Source organism: Priapulus caudatus, unplaced genomic scaffold, assembly GCF_000485595.1.
Source record: "Priapulus caudatus unplaced genomic scaffold, Priapulus_caudatus-5.0.1 Scaffold510, whole genome shotgun sequence".
Taxonomy (NCBI): Eukaryota; Metazoa; Priapulida; class Priapulimorpha; order Priapulimorphida; family Priapulidae; genus Priapulus; species Priapulus caudatus.
The window spans coordinates 142,118-153,325 of NW_014577571.1; the positions used below are offsets into that span (position 1 = coordinate 142,118).

The 11,208-nt window shown below is 45.3% G+C and overlaps 1 protein-coding gene across 1 annotated transcript in view; it reads left to right on the plus strand.

Moving 5' to 3' along the window:
• LOC106811156 (protein jagged-2-like) overlaps window positions 1–6,099 on the plus strand; it is a 58,398-nt gene extending 52,299 nt beyond the window's left edge. The window contains exons 8-17 of the mRNA XM_014814699.1: window positions 473–586; window positions 988–1,101; window positions 1,518–1,662; window positions 1,922–2,007; window positions 2,256–2,369; window positions 2,631–2,758; window positions 3,353–3,598; window positions 3,985–4,116; window positions 4,458–4,596; window positions 5,588–6,099. Coding sequence (XP_014670185.1) covers window positions 473–586; window positions 988–1,101; window positions 1,518–1,662; window positions 1,922–2,007; window positions 2,256–2,369; window positions 2,631–2,758; window positions 3,353–3,598; window positions 3,985–4,116; window positions 4,458–4,596; window positions 5,588–6,099 — 1,730 coding nt within the window. The remainder of the gene's footprint in view (window positions 1–472; window positions 587–987; window positions 1,102–1,517; window positions 1,663–1,921; window positions 2,008–2,255; window positions 2,370–2,630; window positions 2,759–3,352; window positions 3,599–3,984; window positions 4,117–4,457; window positions 4,597–5,587) is intronic.
• The last annotated feature ends 5,109 nt before the right edge of the window (window positions 6,100–11,208 follow it).

An 11,208-nucleotide genomic window follows, 5' to 3' on the forward strand; every position in this document is an offset into this window, starting at 1 on the left:
ATATCTATCTACCTATCTACCTACCTACCTACCTATCTATCTATCTATCTATCTATATATATATATATTGCCGAAATATTGTGTGTAGAAGTTCGTGAGGTGTAGCAGCTGTTCTGAGACATGAATCGGCCTGGCTGTACGTAGAGATTCGAGAAACGGATATATGCAATATATTTACACGATGTTCAGGGTAACGATATCGGTGAGTGTATACTGTGTCGAACGTCTCGTGACGACGATGTGGAGGATGAGCTCGCTGGGATGCTGCATTGCTACGGTAGCCGAAGCCATGCTCACTCGCCGCGATGCACGCATCGGGTTTTTTTGCGCGGCATTCAACTCGTGTTTATTGCATGTAATCGAGAACTAATAATACCTATTATTAGGTATTATTATTAGGTATCGTTAGCTATTGATGTAATTCAAATACAAGTGCATGTACTGAAGACGGTTTTTTTCATGGTTTCTGCAGATAAGAACGATTGTGCTCCGGATCCGTGCAGAAATGGTGGATTGTGTACCGACCTGGTCGCCGATTTTGCTTGTCAGTGCCGGGACGGCTGGAAGGGCAAAGTGTGCAACCTCAGTAAGTGGTCGTGGCAGCGTTTTTCAATGTGCCATAACACTAGGTTTGGTGTTAGTTCTACCAGGTTGCGAGTGATATCGTGAAATCAGAAGGAATTTAGGAAAGTAGGGGTGTAGAAACGTTCAGCGTATTATGTACATAATAGCAGTAGAGGCGTGATTGGTGAAATTGCAAATTTGTTTCTTTTATTTGCCACGTCGATCAAATATTTACACGTTATCACTTTTCGAAGTAGCATCAAACGAAGATTTGCACGTCCGTTTTCCGTAAGGTGTTTAATTGTCAGAACAGTCTCTCTATATATTGAAACGTATTCAGATGAGAAACTGTCGTGTATAGTAGTTGCCACGTGCAAATATGTTCATTCGCATTTTTTTCATTATTTTGTTTTTGTGCTGCAGGAAACAGCCATTGCGATGCGAGTACTTGCAGAAATGGAGGCACGTGCATTGACCTGCCTGATTCGTTCGCCTGTCACTGCCCGCGTGGATGGACGGGCAGTGTCTGCCACATACGTACGTGTGATCGTCTGCTAGTCTCTATACCAGAGGTTCTTAACCTGTGGTTCATGGACCTCTTTTGGGTCCGTGGATGGGATTCCGGGGGTCCGTGAACCAGGCGCATGAAAATTATTGTGTTCATGTGCTTATGTGCATTTTTTGGGGGAAGGGTTCGTAGTTTTCACCAGATTCTCAAAGGGGTCAATGACTCAAAAAAAGGTTAAGAACTACTGCTCTATACCTTCATGGATGTTCACCACTCTCATATCAGTTCTGCTCTGCATTTGATTACTTGGTTATGGAATTTTACTGGTAATGCTTTACTGCATTTGATTGCTTGGTTATGGAATTTTACTGGTAATGCTTTACTGCATTCGATTGCTTGATTATAGAATTTTACTGGTAATGCTTCATTCTGATCTTGTTTGCAGCGATAAATAACAGTTGCGCACAGAATCCGTGCAAAAATGGCGCCACGTGCGTGACGAGTGGCTCCACCTACACCTGCATCTGCACGTCTGGCTACGAGGGCAGGTTGTGTGAAGTGGACACTGATGACTGCAGTCCTTTGCCTTGGTAAGTTCTTCCATGTAGCACTGGCGTACGCGCATAAACATGAAATCTGCATTAATAGGTTTTACGATTAGCAGGGTTTCCCAGAAAATCTATAACTGATTATATTGCAGTAACTAGTGTAAATTATGCAGTGTCTCATTTAATAATAAGATGTTCTGCGATCAGCTGGGTTTCCCAGAAAATCTCTAACTGCTTATATTGTAGTAATACGTGTAAGTTATGCAGTGTCTCATTTCTGCCTCGCTTACTTGCTCTGCAGTTACAACGGTGGCCGGTGCATTGATGGCATCAACTGGTACATGTGCGAGTGTGCCCAGGGTTTCACAGGGCCAGACTGCAGATTTGGTAAGCATCACAAGTTTACTGGTTTTATACTGTATCATATAACGCTGACAATTTACCAACCATGCAGACGTTCCATGGTAGTGCAATTAGGCAGTGCTAAATGGCTTCGTGAATGGTAATATTTCTGAATGGTACCGTTTTGCACTTCCGAAATACCGATCGCTTAGTTAACTCACTAGGAGTGCTTGCCATGCAAGAAAGTATCCCATGCAGTGCAGTGATCATGGGATTTTGACGTTATTTTCCAGAAATTAACGAGTGTGCATCGGACCCATGCCAGTTTGGCGCGACCTGCGTCGATGGTATCGGCAAATACACGTGTGTGTGCCCACCCTACAGAACTGGAAAACTATGCGAGCTAGGTAAGGCTACGTGCTGCCCCCAAAATGCTCTGCGTAAGCCAATCTATATGGAGTATGAAATGATGATAGGGCTAAGTGCAGTTTAGTGTACCTGAGGCATGCACACTGTAGTTGTAATTGCAAGAGTAAATGGAGGAAATGAACGTGTTATACTGTAAAATGTATGCGTAAAATGCACTACTGTTCCGCCTTCCTCACCGTACTCATCTACAACTCATACTTGGTAGTCGACGCTAACCTATCGGCCTGCTTACGTTGCAGTGATGTCGGGCAGGGAGACTTGGAAGCGGTCATGCGTGCGAGACAGACAGCAGTACCCCGACGGACAGACGTGGCGAGAGGGATGCAACAGCTGCACCTGCAACGATGGCAACGTAGATTGCACACAGGTATGCTTGTTAATTACAGCAGCATGCACAGACAGTCAGTGCAATTCGTTGCAGTTAGTGGTCATCCACCATTTTGTCGTTATCATTGGTCAGTGGTCAGTTATATGGTTATCCATATAATGTGAGTTGTCAGTATAATCATATATAATATATGGATATCCATGGAGTAAGAGTCATTAATTATGGCTCGAGATCTTTGCCCGTAACTAATGTAACTAATCTGTAACAGCTTACAGTAGAATATGCATCTAAATAATAAATTGAACTACAAGTGAATTAGTGTTATTAACCTCAAAAGAAAAACTGTAAAAAAAAACGCAACGATCGTGCATGCACGGGCGAGTATACGTGCACGACAATAAAAGTACCGGTAATCGATTTCTACTAGATGCAATGTTTGACGGCAGGATGTAGGCCTAGGCTGTCATTTCAAGTTAAACTCGACTATTGTGGGTAGTCAAGGTTAACTATGGGTGTCAGCTGTAGCTAGTCTGCTGTAGTAATGCTTGTGGCATATTGGTGGATGATATCTATCTAGTATTAATCTCCATTTTATTACATTACCGACTCACGTCACATTCGTACGCCTTGCAGTTGTGGTGTCCCTCTTCAAACTGCCTGTCCGGAGACCCAGCCAGCCGCTGTCCGATCAGTCAACAGTGCATCATGGTCGCCGACGCCACTTGTTTCACGCCGCCGTGCATGCCGTGGGGGGAGTGCAGGGACCCGGTCGTGCCGGCGTCGGTGGCTCCCTCTCACGACTGCCGGCCTAACCACGCCGAGCTTAGCAGCAGCTGTGTCCGAATCTCACTGTTCTTTGACAAGAACAAGATGCCAGTGGTATGTGTGACACACAGAGATGTTCATGCACAACCTGCATTAATTACTGCATTAATTGCTGCATTAATTGCTGCATTAATTGATTTCTATGTGAATTTCTATTGAATTGTGACGCGATTAAGATAATTGGTTAGCATTGAGAAATTGCTTGTAATGTCTGAAGACGTACATTTTCGGTTTAGCATACGTTTCACTTGTTTGACAAGTTGTTTCAAAATCAAAATCAGTTCATTGTGAACGTCAAAGTGAGTAACCTTGCATGTGTTTATTCGTGCAATAACAATATATTAAGAAGCGCGCACAATGAGCGAAGCATTTCTGTACGTGCGAATTTAAATTGTCGATACCCAGTGCAGGCTGATAATATCTGTGTTTTTGCCTTACAGGGAATAACAGTCGAGTACCTCTGCACTATGATCAGCAGACTGCCCCACCTGGTGGCGATGACAATAAACAACCATCTGACCATTCAATGCGATCAGAAGAGCAGTGTAGACAGCACATTGGAAATCACTGTGGTATGTGTGTCAAATGTATGGCAGCAGATAAAACCCTTACCCCCTCAACATAACGCTGTTGTGGCCTATGCGTGTTGTGCGCTATCGTTTATGCACTTGTGGCATCTGATCTTCCCTTCACCATTTCAACAGATATCATTGGTTATATAGATTTATATAGATTTATACAGTATGCTGCATGATAGGTTTCAACGTTGTGATCGATGGAATATGACCAGTTGGTCCCAATGTATGTGCAAACATTTACATATAACATCGATATGTAAATTCAGTTCGCGACACTGTTGTTCGTTAGTGGCTCCAGACCAGGTCGCTAACGATGCGTTTGCTTATTACTATAGTCTGGCTCCGACGGATCGCGCACCATCCTCGAGGTGGCCAGCGGTGTGCGCGATGCGATTGCGCAGCAGTCAGGGCGGCAGTCTAGCCTCGCCGGCCTCACGCAGGTGCAGATCGAGTCTGGTGAAGTGACGCGGCCAGGTGAGTGTGTTAGCTCGTGCTTTCCTACGCGTGATACATGCGGGAGTAGGGTAATACGTGAACCATTGTGGGAGAGTACAGCTAGAGTAGTCAGGTGTCAATAATACTTTCACTTCTACTTCTACTTCTATACTGGACAGTCCGTAAGGAATAAACGTCCAGGGCGGGTGTGACCTAGCTTGGGTAAAGCCAGGTAGTTAGCCTTTTAGCCGAATGGCACTGAGGGTGGTCACGGCCAGAGTTTTTTTTGCACTTTTGGTGGTTCTTTTACGTCCCCATTGGAGGACTGGAGGGATAGGTTGTCAGCAGCATCTTGGAGTGGTGGGTGGTAGTAAACCTGAAGGGGGAGGGGGTGTTGGCAATTATCTTGCAAGAGGTCAGGGCCGTAGGCTGAGCAAATGCTTAGAGGGGGGGGGGGCAATGACGGATCCAGGATTTCAAGGAAGGGGTGCGAAATAAGTGGTGGGTCTGGGGGTCCTACCCAGAATATTCTGAAAATGTAGATCGCAGAGGTGGGTGGTAGTATGTTTAATGTGGTGGGGTGGTAGAACACCTGAAGGGAGGAGGGGGGCATCAATTGTCTTGCAGAGGTGGGTGGTAAAATTTTTAATGTGGCGTGGTGGTAGTACACTTGAAGGGGCGGGGGTAGCAGCAGTTATCTTGCAAGATTTTGCAGTATTTTTTAATGTCATGGCAGTAGACCTGAAGGGGTCACGTCATGCCAAGCATTATTTAGCTTTTGCCATTTTGTCATAGAGGTCATTATGTAACGGTGAAATTATATATATATATATATATATATAGTGAGAGTCAAATGCTTTGCCCCTAATACTTACGTATATATAAAAATAAATAATATAAAGCTTACGTTAAAGCTAGCAAAAGCTGTCGTGACAAAACGAAACTCTCATAGCGACCCCTGACTAACAAAAAACAATCCGACCGAATGCCGAAACAAAAAACGAACGCGCTCTCTTGTTTCTGTCGCCAGGCTACGTGACGCCGGTCGTCTGCGCGGCGATGGCCGTCGTCGGCGCCGTCGCCGTGCTGCTGCTCGTCGCGTGTCACCGGCGGCGACGACGGAAGCGGCGGGCGTCTGCCGCGCACCGGGAGCGACTCGCCGGCAAGCTTCGCTCGCTGGACGATCAGGCGAAGACGAACAACCAGAATCGCGAGAACCTGCGTCGCTACCACAACCCGCTCGGCCGCAAGGACAACGTGGTGCCGTCGAGCGAGTCGAGCGACGTCATGGAGCTCGACCTCGAGCTCGATAAACCTCCGCCGCTGGTGGCGCCCCCCGGCGGCGGCATCCCGCGCGACCTCTACAAGGTGTCGTCGCCCGAGGCGCGCAAGAACACGAACGTCGTGCACAACCGGTTGGACGCGGCGACGCCGCCGCCGCCGCCGCCGCCGCCAAAGGATCTGAACTTGCGAGCGTCTCGGCAGCAGCAGCAGCAGCGGACGCGGCTGAGCCCGGAGCGCCTTCTGGAGGTGATCGTGTAGCGGCGGCTGGCGCCCCATTGTGCCGGCGGCGGCGGCGACCGACCTTGTGATATGTGACCGAGCGCCGTCCGTCCTGCAGTTTCACTACCAAAGCCGTCTCCCTCCACTCGCGCGCGCGCGGGTACGCAACGCCCCGCGCCGGCACTTCGCCGGTCAGAAAGACGGGCCAGACGACCGGTCAAACGATTGTACGTGCGCGCGCGGTGGGGCGAGGGTCTTCGTTTCGTCGTCCAGCTGTCCCGCGTATCGATGCGCTCGACCGTGATGCGGAGGCTGAGGAGACGCCGGCCGATCGCCGTGGCGACGACGACTTGCGGCGATCGAGCAGAATCTTCCATTCCGTGCCGTCAGGCGGCGCATCGGGCGCGGTGCAGGAGAGGAAGGAAAATCAGTTCGCGTTGTTGAGGGGGATTCTCGCCAAGCGGCCCGTGTGCGTACGTACGTACGACTCACGTTGCATAGCTGGGAGCCGAAAGGAGCCGAGAGAGAGAAATCTATTTGCGATGAAGTGCCACCTTCCAAGCGAACCAACCACGCGCGCTTTAGGTGTCTGTGCGTGCGTGCGTGCGTGCGTGCGCGTATATATACGCTGTTGAGCACAGTGGCCCACACGCATGCTTCGCGTTGCCACTGCGCCGTTGTTCCATGTAGCTAGCTTTGTCGATGTTACGGAAACCGTGCCACGAAGAGACAACCGCGAGATATGTAGCTGGTTGTAAAAGCATTGTACCAAGAAGAATGTCCAGATTGATGGAGAAGGTACGAGCGAGAGAAGCTGGATGAAGATGGAGAGAGAAAGAGAGAGAGAAAGAAGAGAAAAAGATAGCTGCTATTTTGCTACTGCATTGTGGACTTTTTTGTGTTGTAAATACAGCATATTTATTTTATTTATGGCCTGTAAATAAGTAAGAAGAAATCTGTGTATATGTGACGTTATTTAAAATGCTTGTGTACTATTTATGTACGTACTGAAGGTAAGTACAAAAAAGGTTTAATGCCACTGTCTGTAGTTTATGTTTTCATGTAGAACGTATAACTTTATTTTTTCAACCAAAGATAAAGAATGACAAGTATCGTGACAATGCTCGTACCCTAAACACTCCGAGAGTTACAGAAGCAAGACAACATGGGAAAAACGTGTCTTTTGTTCTGAGAAAAATTTATTTACTCCCCCCCCCCCCGACCCACAAAAATGAGAACGAACGCAAATCAATTAATCGAATTATTTACATACATTATGCGTCATTATTCAGAGATGCGTAGCCATGGTAACGTGTAGGTGGGTATAGCTTGTTAAGCGACTGTGTCGTTCGGGAACATTTCGTCTGCGCATGCGTAGCGGGGATGCGTTATAACGCAGCGTCTAGGAATGCTCCCCGCAGCTCCTGCGACTATTTATAGCTAGTTACATATTTGCTACTGATGGCGGTGGTGGCTAGCGCACACACATACGTGCAGCTTCCAAGTGCTCAAGGTAAAATGGCGGCCGTTGCTTCGTTGCTTTCTATTTAAAACGCCAACGGCGCTGTGACGTCGTGTCGTGATTCGTCCCTGAAGTACATGAATTAATTACGGCAAGCGATAGGTCTTCTCATATGTCGATTCTTTTCCAAAAGTTGCGCGGGGGAAAAAGTGAAGTGACCCTCCCCGCGAGTGCTCTCCCGTGAGAAGGTCTGTGCGGGGGACGCGTGCATGAAGTGGGAGAGGACCGTTCGTTTTGTTCCTCTTCCCGCCGTTCGTTTCGTTCAGTGACGTTTTTCTTCTTCTTGATGATTCCGCTGCTGATGTTCCCTTGCAGCAAATTGCGAAATGACGCCATGTTGCTTTAGTTACACTGTTCTTGCGTTTGGGGGCGCTGCCTGTTACGCGGCCCGTTTCCTTGTAGTTAGACGAAGACGCCTCATCGAAAGATGAAGAAGTCAGAGTTTTTCACGCACCGGTAGCGATAATATGCTCATCTGTCATCTCTGGCGGCCATAACAGCAAGACATGAATAATATTATACTATATATATATATATATATATATATATTATATATATATATATATATATATATATATACATATATGTATGTGTGTGTTATAATTTTATAATTGAAACAACAGAACAGTCGTGACAAATACAAGCGCGCGTATGTAGCTTCGGAAGTCACGTGACTAATACGTCGGCGTGCGACGTATGCGCAGCTAACTTGTAAATGTCGCCAGATGAGAATCGAATGAGCATATGATATCGCTAGTGGTGCGCGTAGTTTCTATATCTGTTCGGTAGGTTCATAGTTGGTTCAGTTGAAGGCGCTTTAGTGAATGCGTGTGTGATTAATACGCTGATGGTGATATAGGTCTCCTATTGGTCTCTTGGTCAATGTTTTTTTCGCTTCAAACATCGCTACTGATGGCAGCAGGTCAAGCTAATTATTTCTGTTATTTTAATATATTTCTGGTAAGTTTTATGACGACGACGATAGTAATACTAGTAAGTTATCGCATGATTAATTGTAAACTGATTCAGAGGTAGTGATGGATGAGAAGAGATATTTAGTTTATTAACTTATTATAGAGCGATAATTTTTTTATTTTAATTTTTTCGAGATTAACGGTGGTAAATGAAGCCAGGTTTCTCCTGGTTTCTCGAATGACTTCGGGAAGGGGTAATTTCCCATGTTTCCACTATAGTAGTGATAAGAACAAATGCGTAACGGTTGTGCAAACGCAAGCAGCCATTTCCCTCATCCCCAGTGAGAAACGCGTGAAAGATGAGCGAGCGTTTATTGAGTGTCCTTTTTGTATGTAAATTTCTTTGAGCCTCGATTTCTTCGATTTAAATTCCATTTCTTCAGTGAGCCAGGGCCTTATTCTCATGGTCTTAATGTAAACTTTGAGAAATAAAATATTGTCTATAATGTATATTTTTGCGTTACCTCGTTGAACTTCTATTTCTGTCGTCATACGCACGTCTTTGACTGACTCTAAATGTCTCTGTTGCCGAGGCCACGAGTTTTCTCGACGACTTGCGGAGTCAGTCTAAACTTGCTGTGCGATCGACGCAGTTTTGGTATTTATATAGCCGCCATTTTTTTCTGTGATGAAATTTGCGTAATGGAGAATCTTACGTCCGACACGAAGTTAATACGAGAGAAGTATAAACACATCACAGCAATACGTCTCGTTCGCATACGCAAACTACGTGCAGATTTCCCGCACCGATTACGCTGCGTTTAATCAACGTTGAGAAATGTACAACAACAACGTACGCGAACATAATTCGTACAAATGTAGCCTACGTGAAAGAAATGTACGCGCGTGGAAACAGGGCGAGTCATGCAGCGGGGAGAAACTCAGACGACTAGGCAAACATGGCTGGGGTGGAGTGTCAGACTACCAAACGCGCTACGTTTGGACAGATGTTCGTGCCAAAAAACCGTTACAAACTCGGTTCCTGAGCGCATTGACCGCACGCACGTATATCCGAATGCTCTTGGAGTAATCATTCTGAAGTCAGAATCAGAATCAGAATCAGTCTGAATCAGTCAGAATGATTACTCCAAGATTGAACAAACGAGACCGAAATTAACGCAATAGCGGAACACAATTTGCATTTAGAACGCGGATTCCTCCTCGTAGTGAATACAAGCTTTACGTTCCTTAGCATCGCTCGATAAGAGCACGTGTATAAACGTGACGTAAAAAATGATCTAAACGTCGCAGCGTCTTTGAAAATTGCGTTCTTATTCTGTAACAAAACGCACGGTCACAATTGTGAACACATTTATGTCTACGTCCTCTACTATCTGCTTGGCGTTGAGAGACACCGTGCTCGTTACTCGTTAGAAAGACATTACGATTAATATTTTCGTTTACTAATTCGAATGTGACGCAATATGAGACACCGGGTTCATCCTCTACAACGGGCAGCGTCACCGCCGATAGCTGCTGATTATTAATTATCATTAATTATTATTAACGATCATTGATGAGCAATCGTCACTAATCAGCGATAAGGATGCGAGAGATAACAAACAGCTAGCTATAGTTAGTATATCTAATATCACAGCTCATTATGGTGATGCGTACAAGCCACTTCTACTGCGGGAAGCGCGTGAGCTAGTACGACAGGTAAAGAATATAGACTTTCTACGAATTCGAGACGCCACTGGATCAAGCTTAATTAGCAGTGTTGTTATTTGATGATTGATTGTTGGTTTAGATGATCAATGACTTCTAAATAATCCACGAAAAGCTAGCTTTTTTTACGAACGAATATCACACAGTATTCTTCCAGGTTTCACACATTCACACATTTCTATATCCGCCCGCGCACGCGCACGCACACGCGCACGCACGCGCGCCCACGTATTATAAGCGTACTCGCAGATGCGGAAAACAAATTTGCCATGAAAATGCTCAGTTACCTAGTGGCAATCCACTGTACTATTCTTTCTATACTTACAAGCATAGATAATGTCGAAGGTTTGACGATTACTATAGATGGAATAATCAGGCGCAAAACACATGAACGCCTACGCACGAACACGCACGCACACGCACCAACGCTGGCACAAACATACACGGCGTGAGAACATGCGCAATGTCTGTATATTGTAGACAAAAAACATTATTCTAATAACAAGCTGTATTGCTAATTTTTAAGCTATAATGGAGGGTTTACAACCAACGTTTAATAGGTTATAAATAACGGCATCATGCGATGACATTTTTAACAGCTGCCAATGTAGCTAGCAGGCAAATAAAAATTCAAATAATAAAAAACAAAACATAAATGACCAAAAATAACATTGTCATCACTAATTCGGCTCGTGAGGAATGTATCATTAAAAGCGACTGCTTGGAAAGGGTACATAATTGCTAAGACAACAACACTATGTATGAATATGTCATAAATTAGATGGATTATACTTATTGGTTTATATTATTTGTTAGACAAACTAATATAAATATGCTTGAAATTGTTATACTATGTATTCATAAACATCAATGTCAATCAACACCGTTCTATTTCCAAGTCGTTTGCTATTCTCTATACGCATGAAGTAAAAACGGACGTACACACACACACACACACACACACACACACACACACACACACAC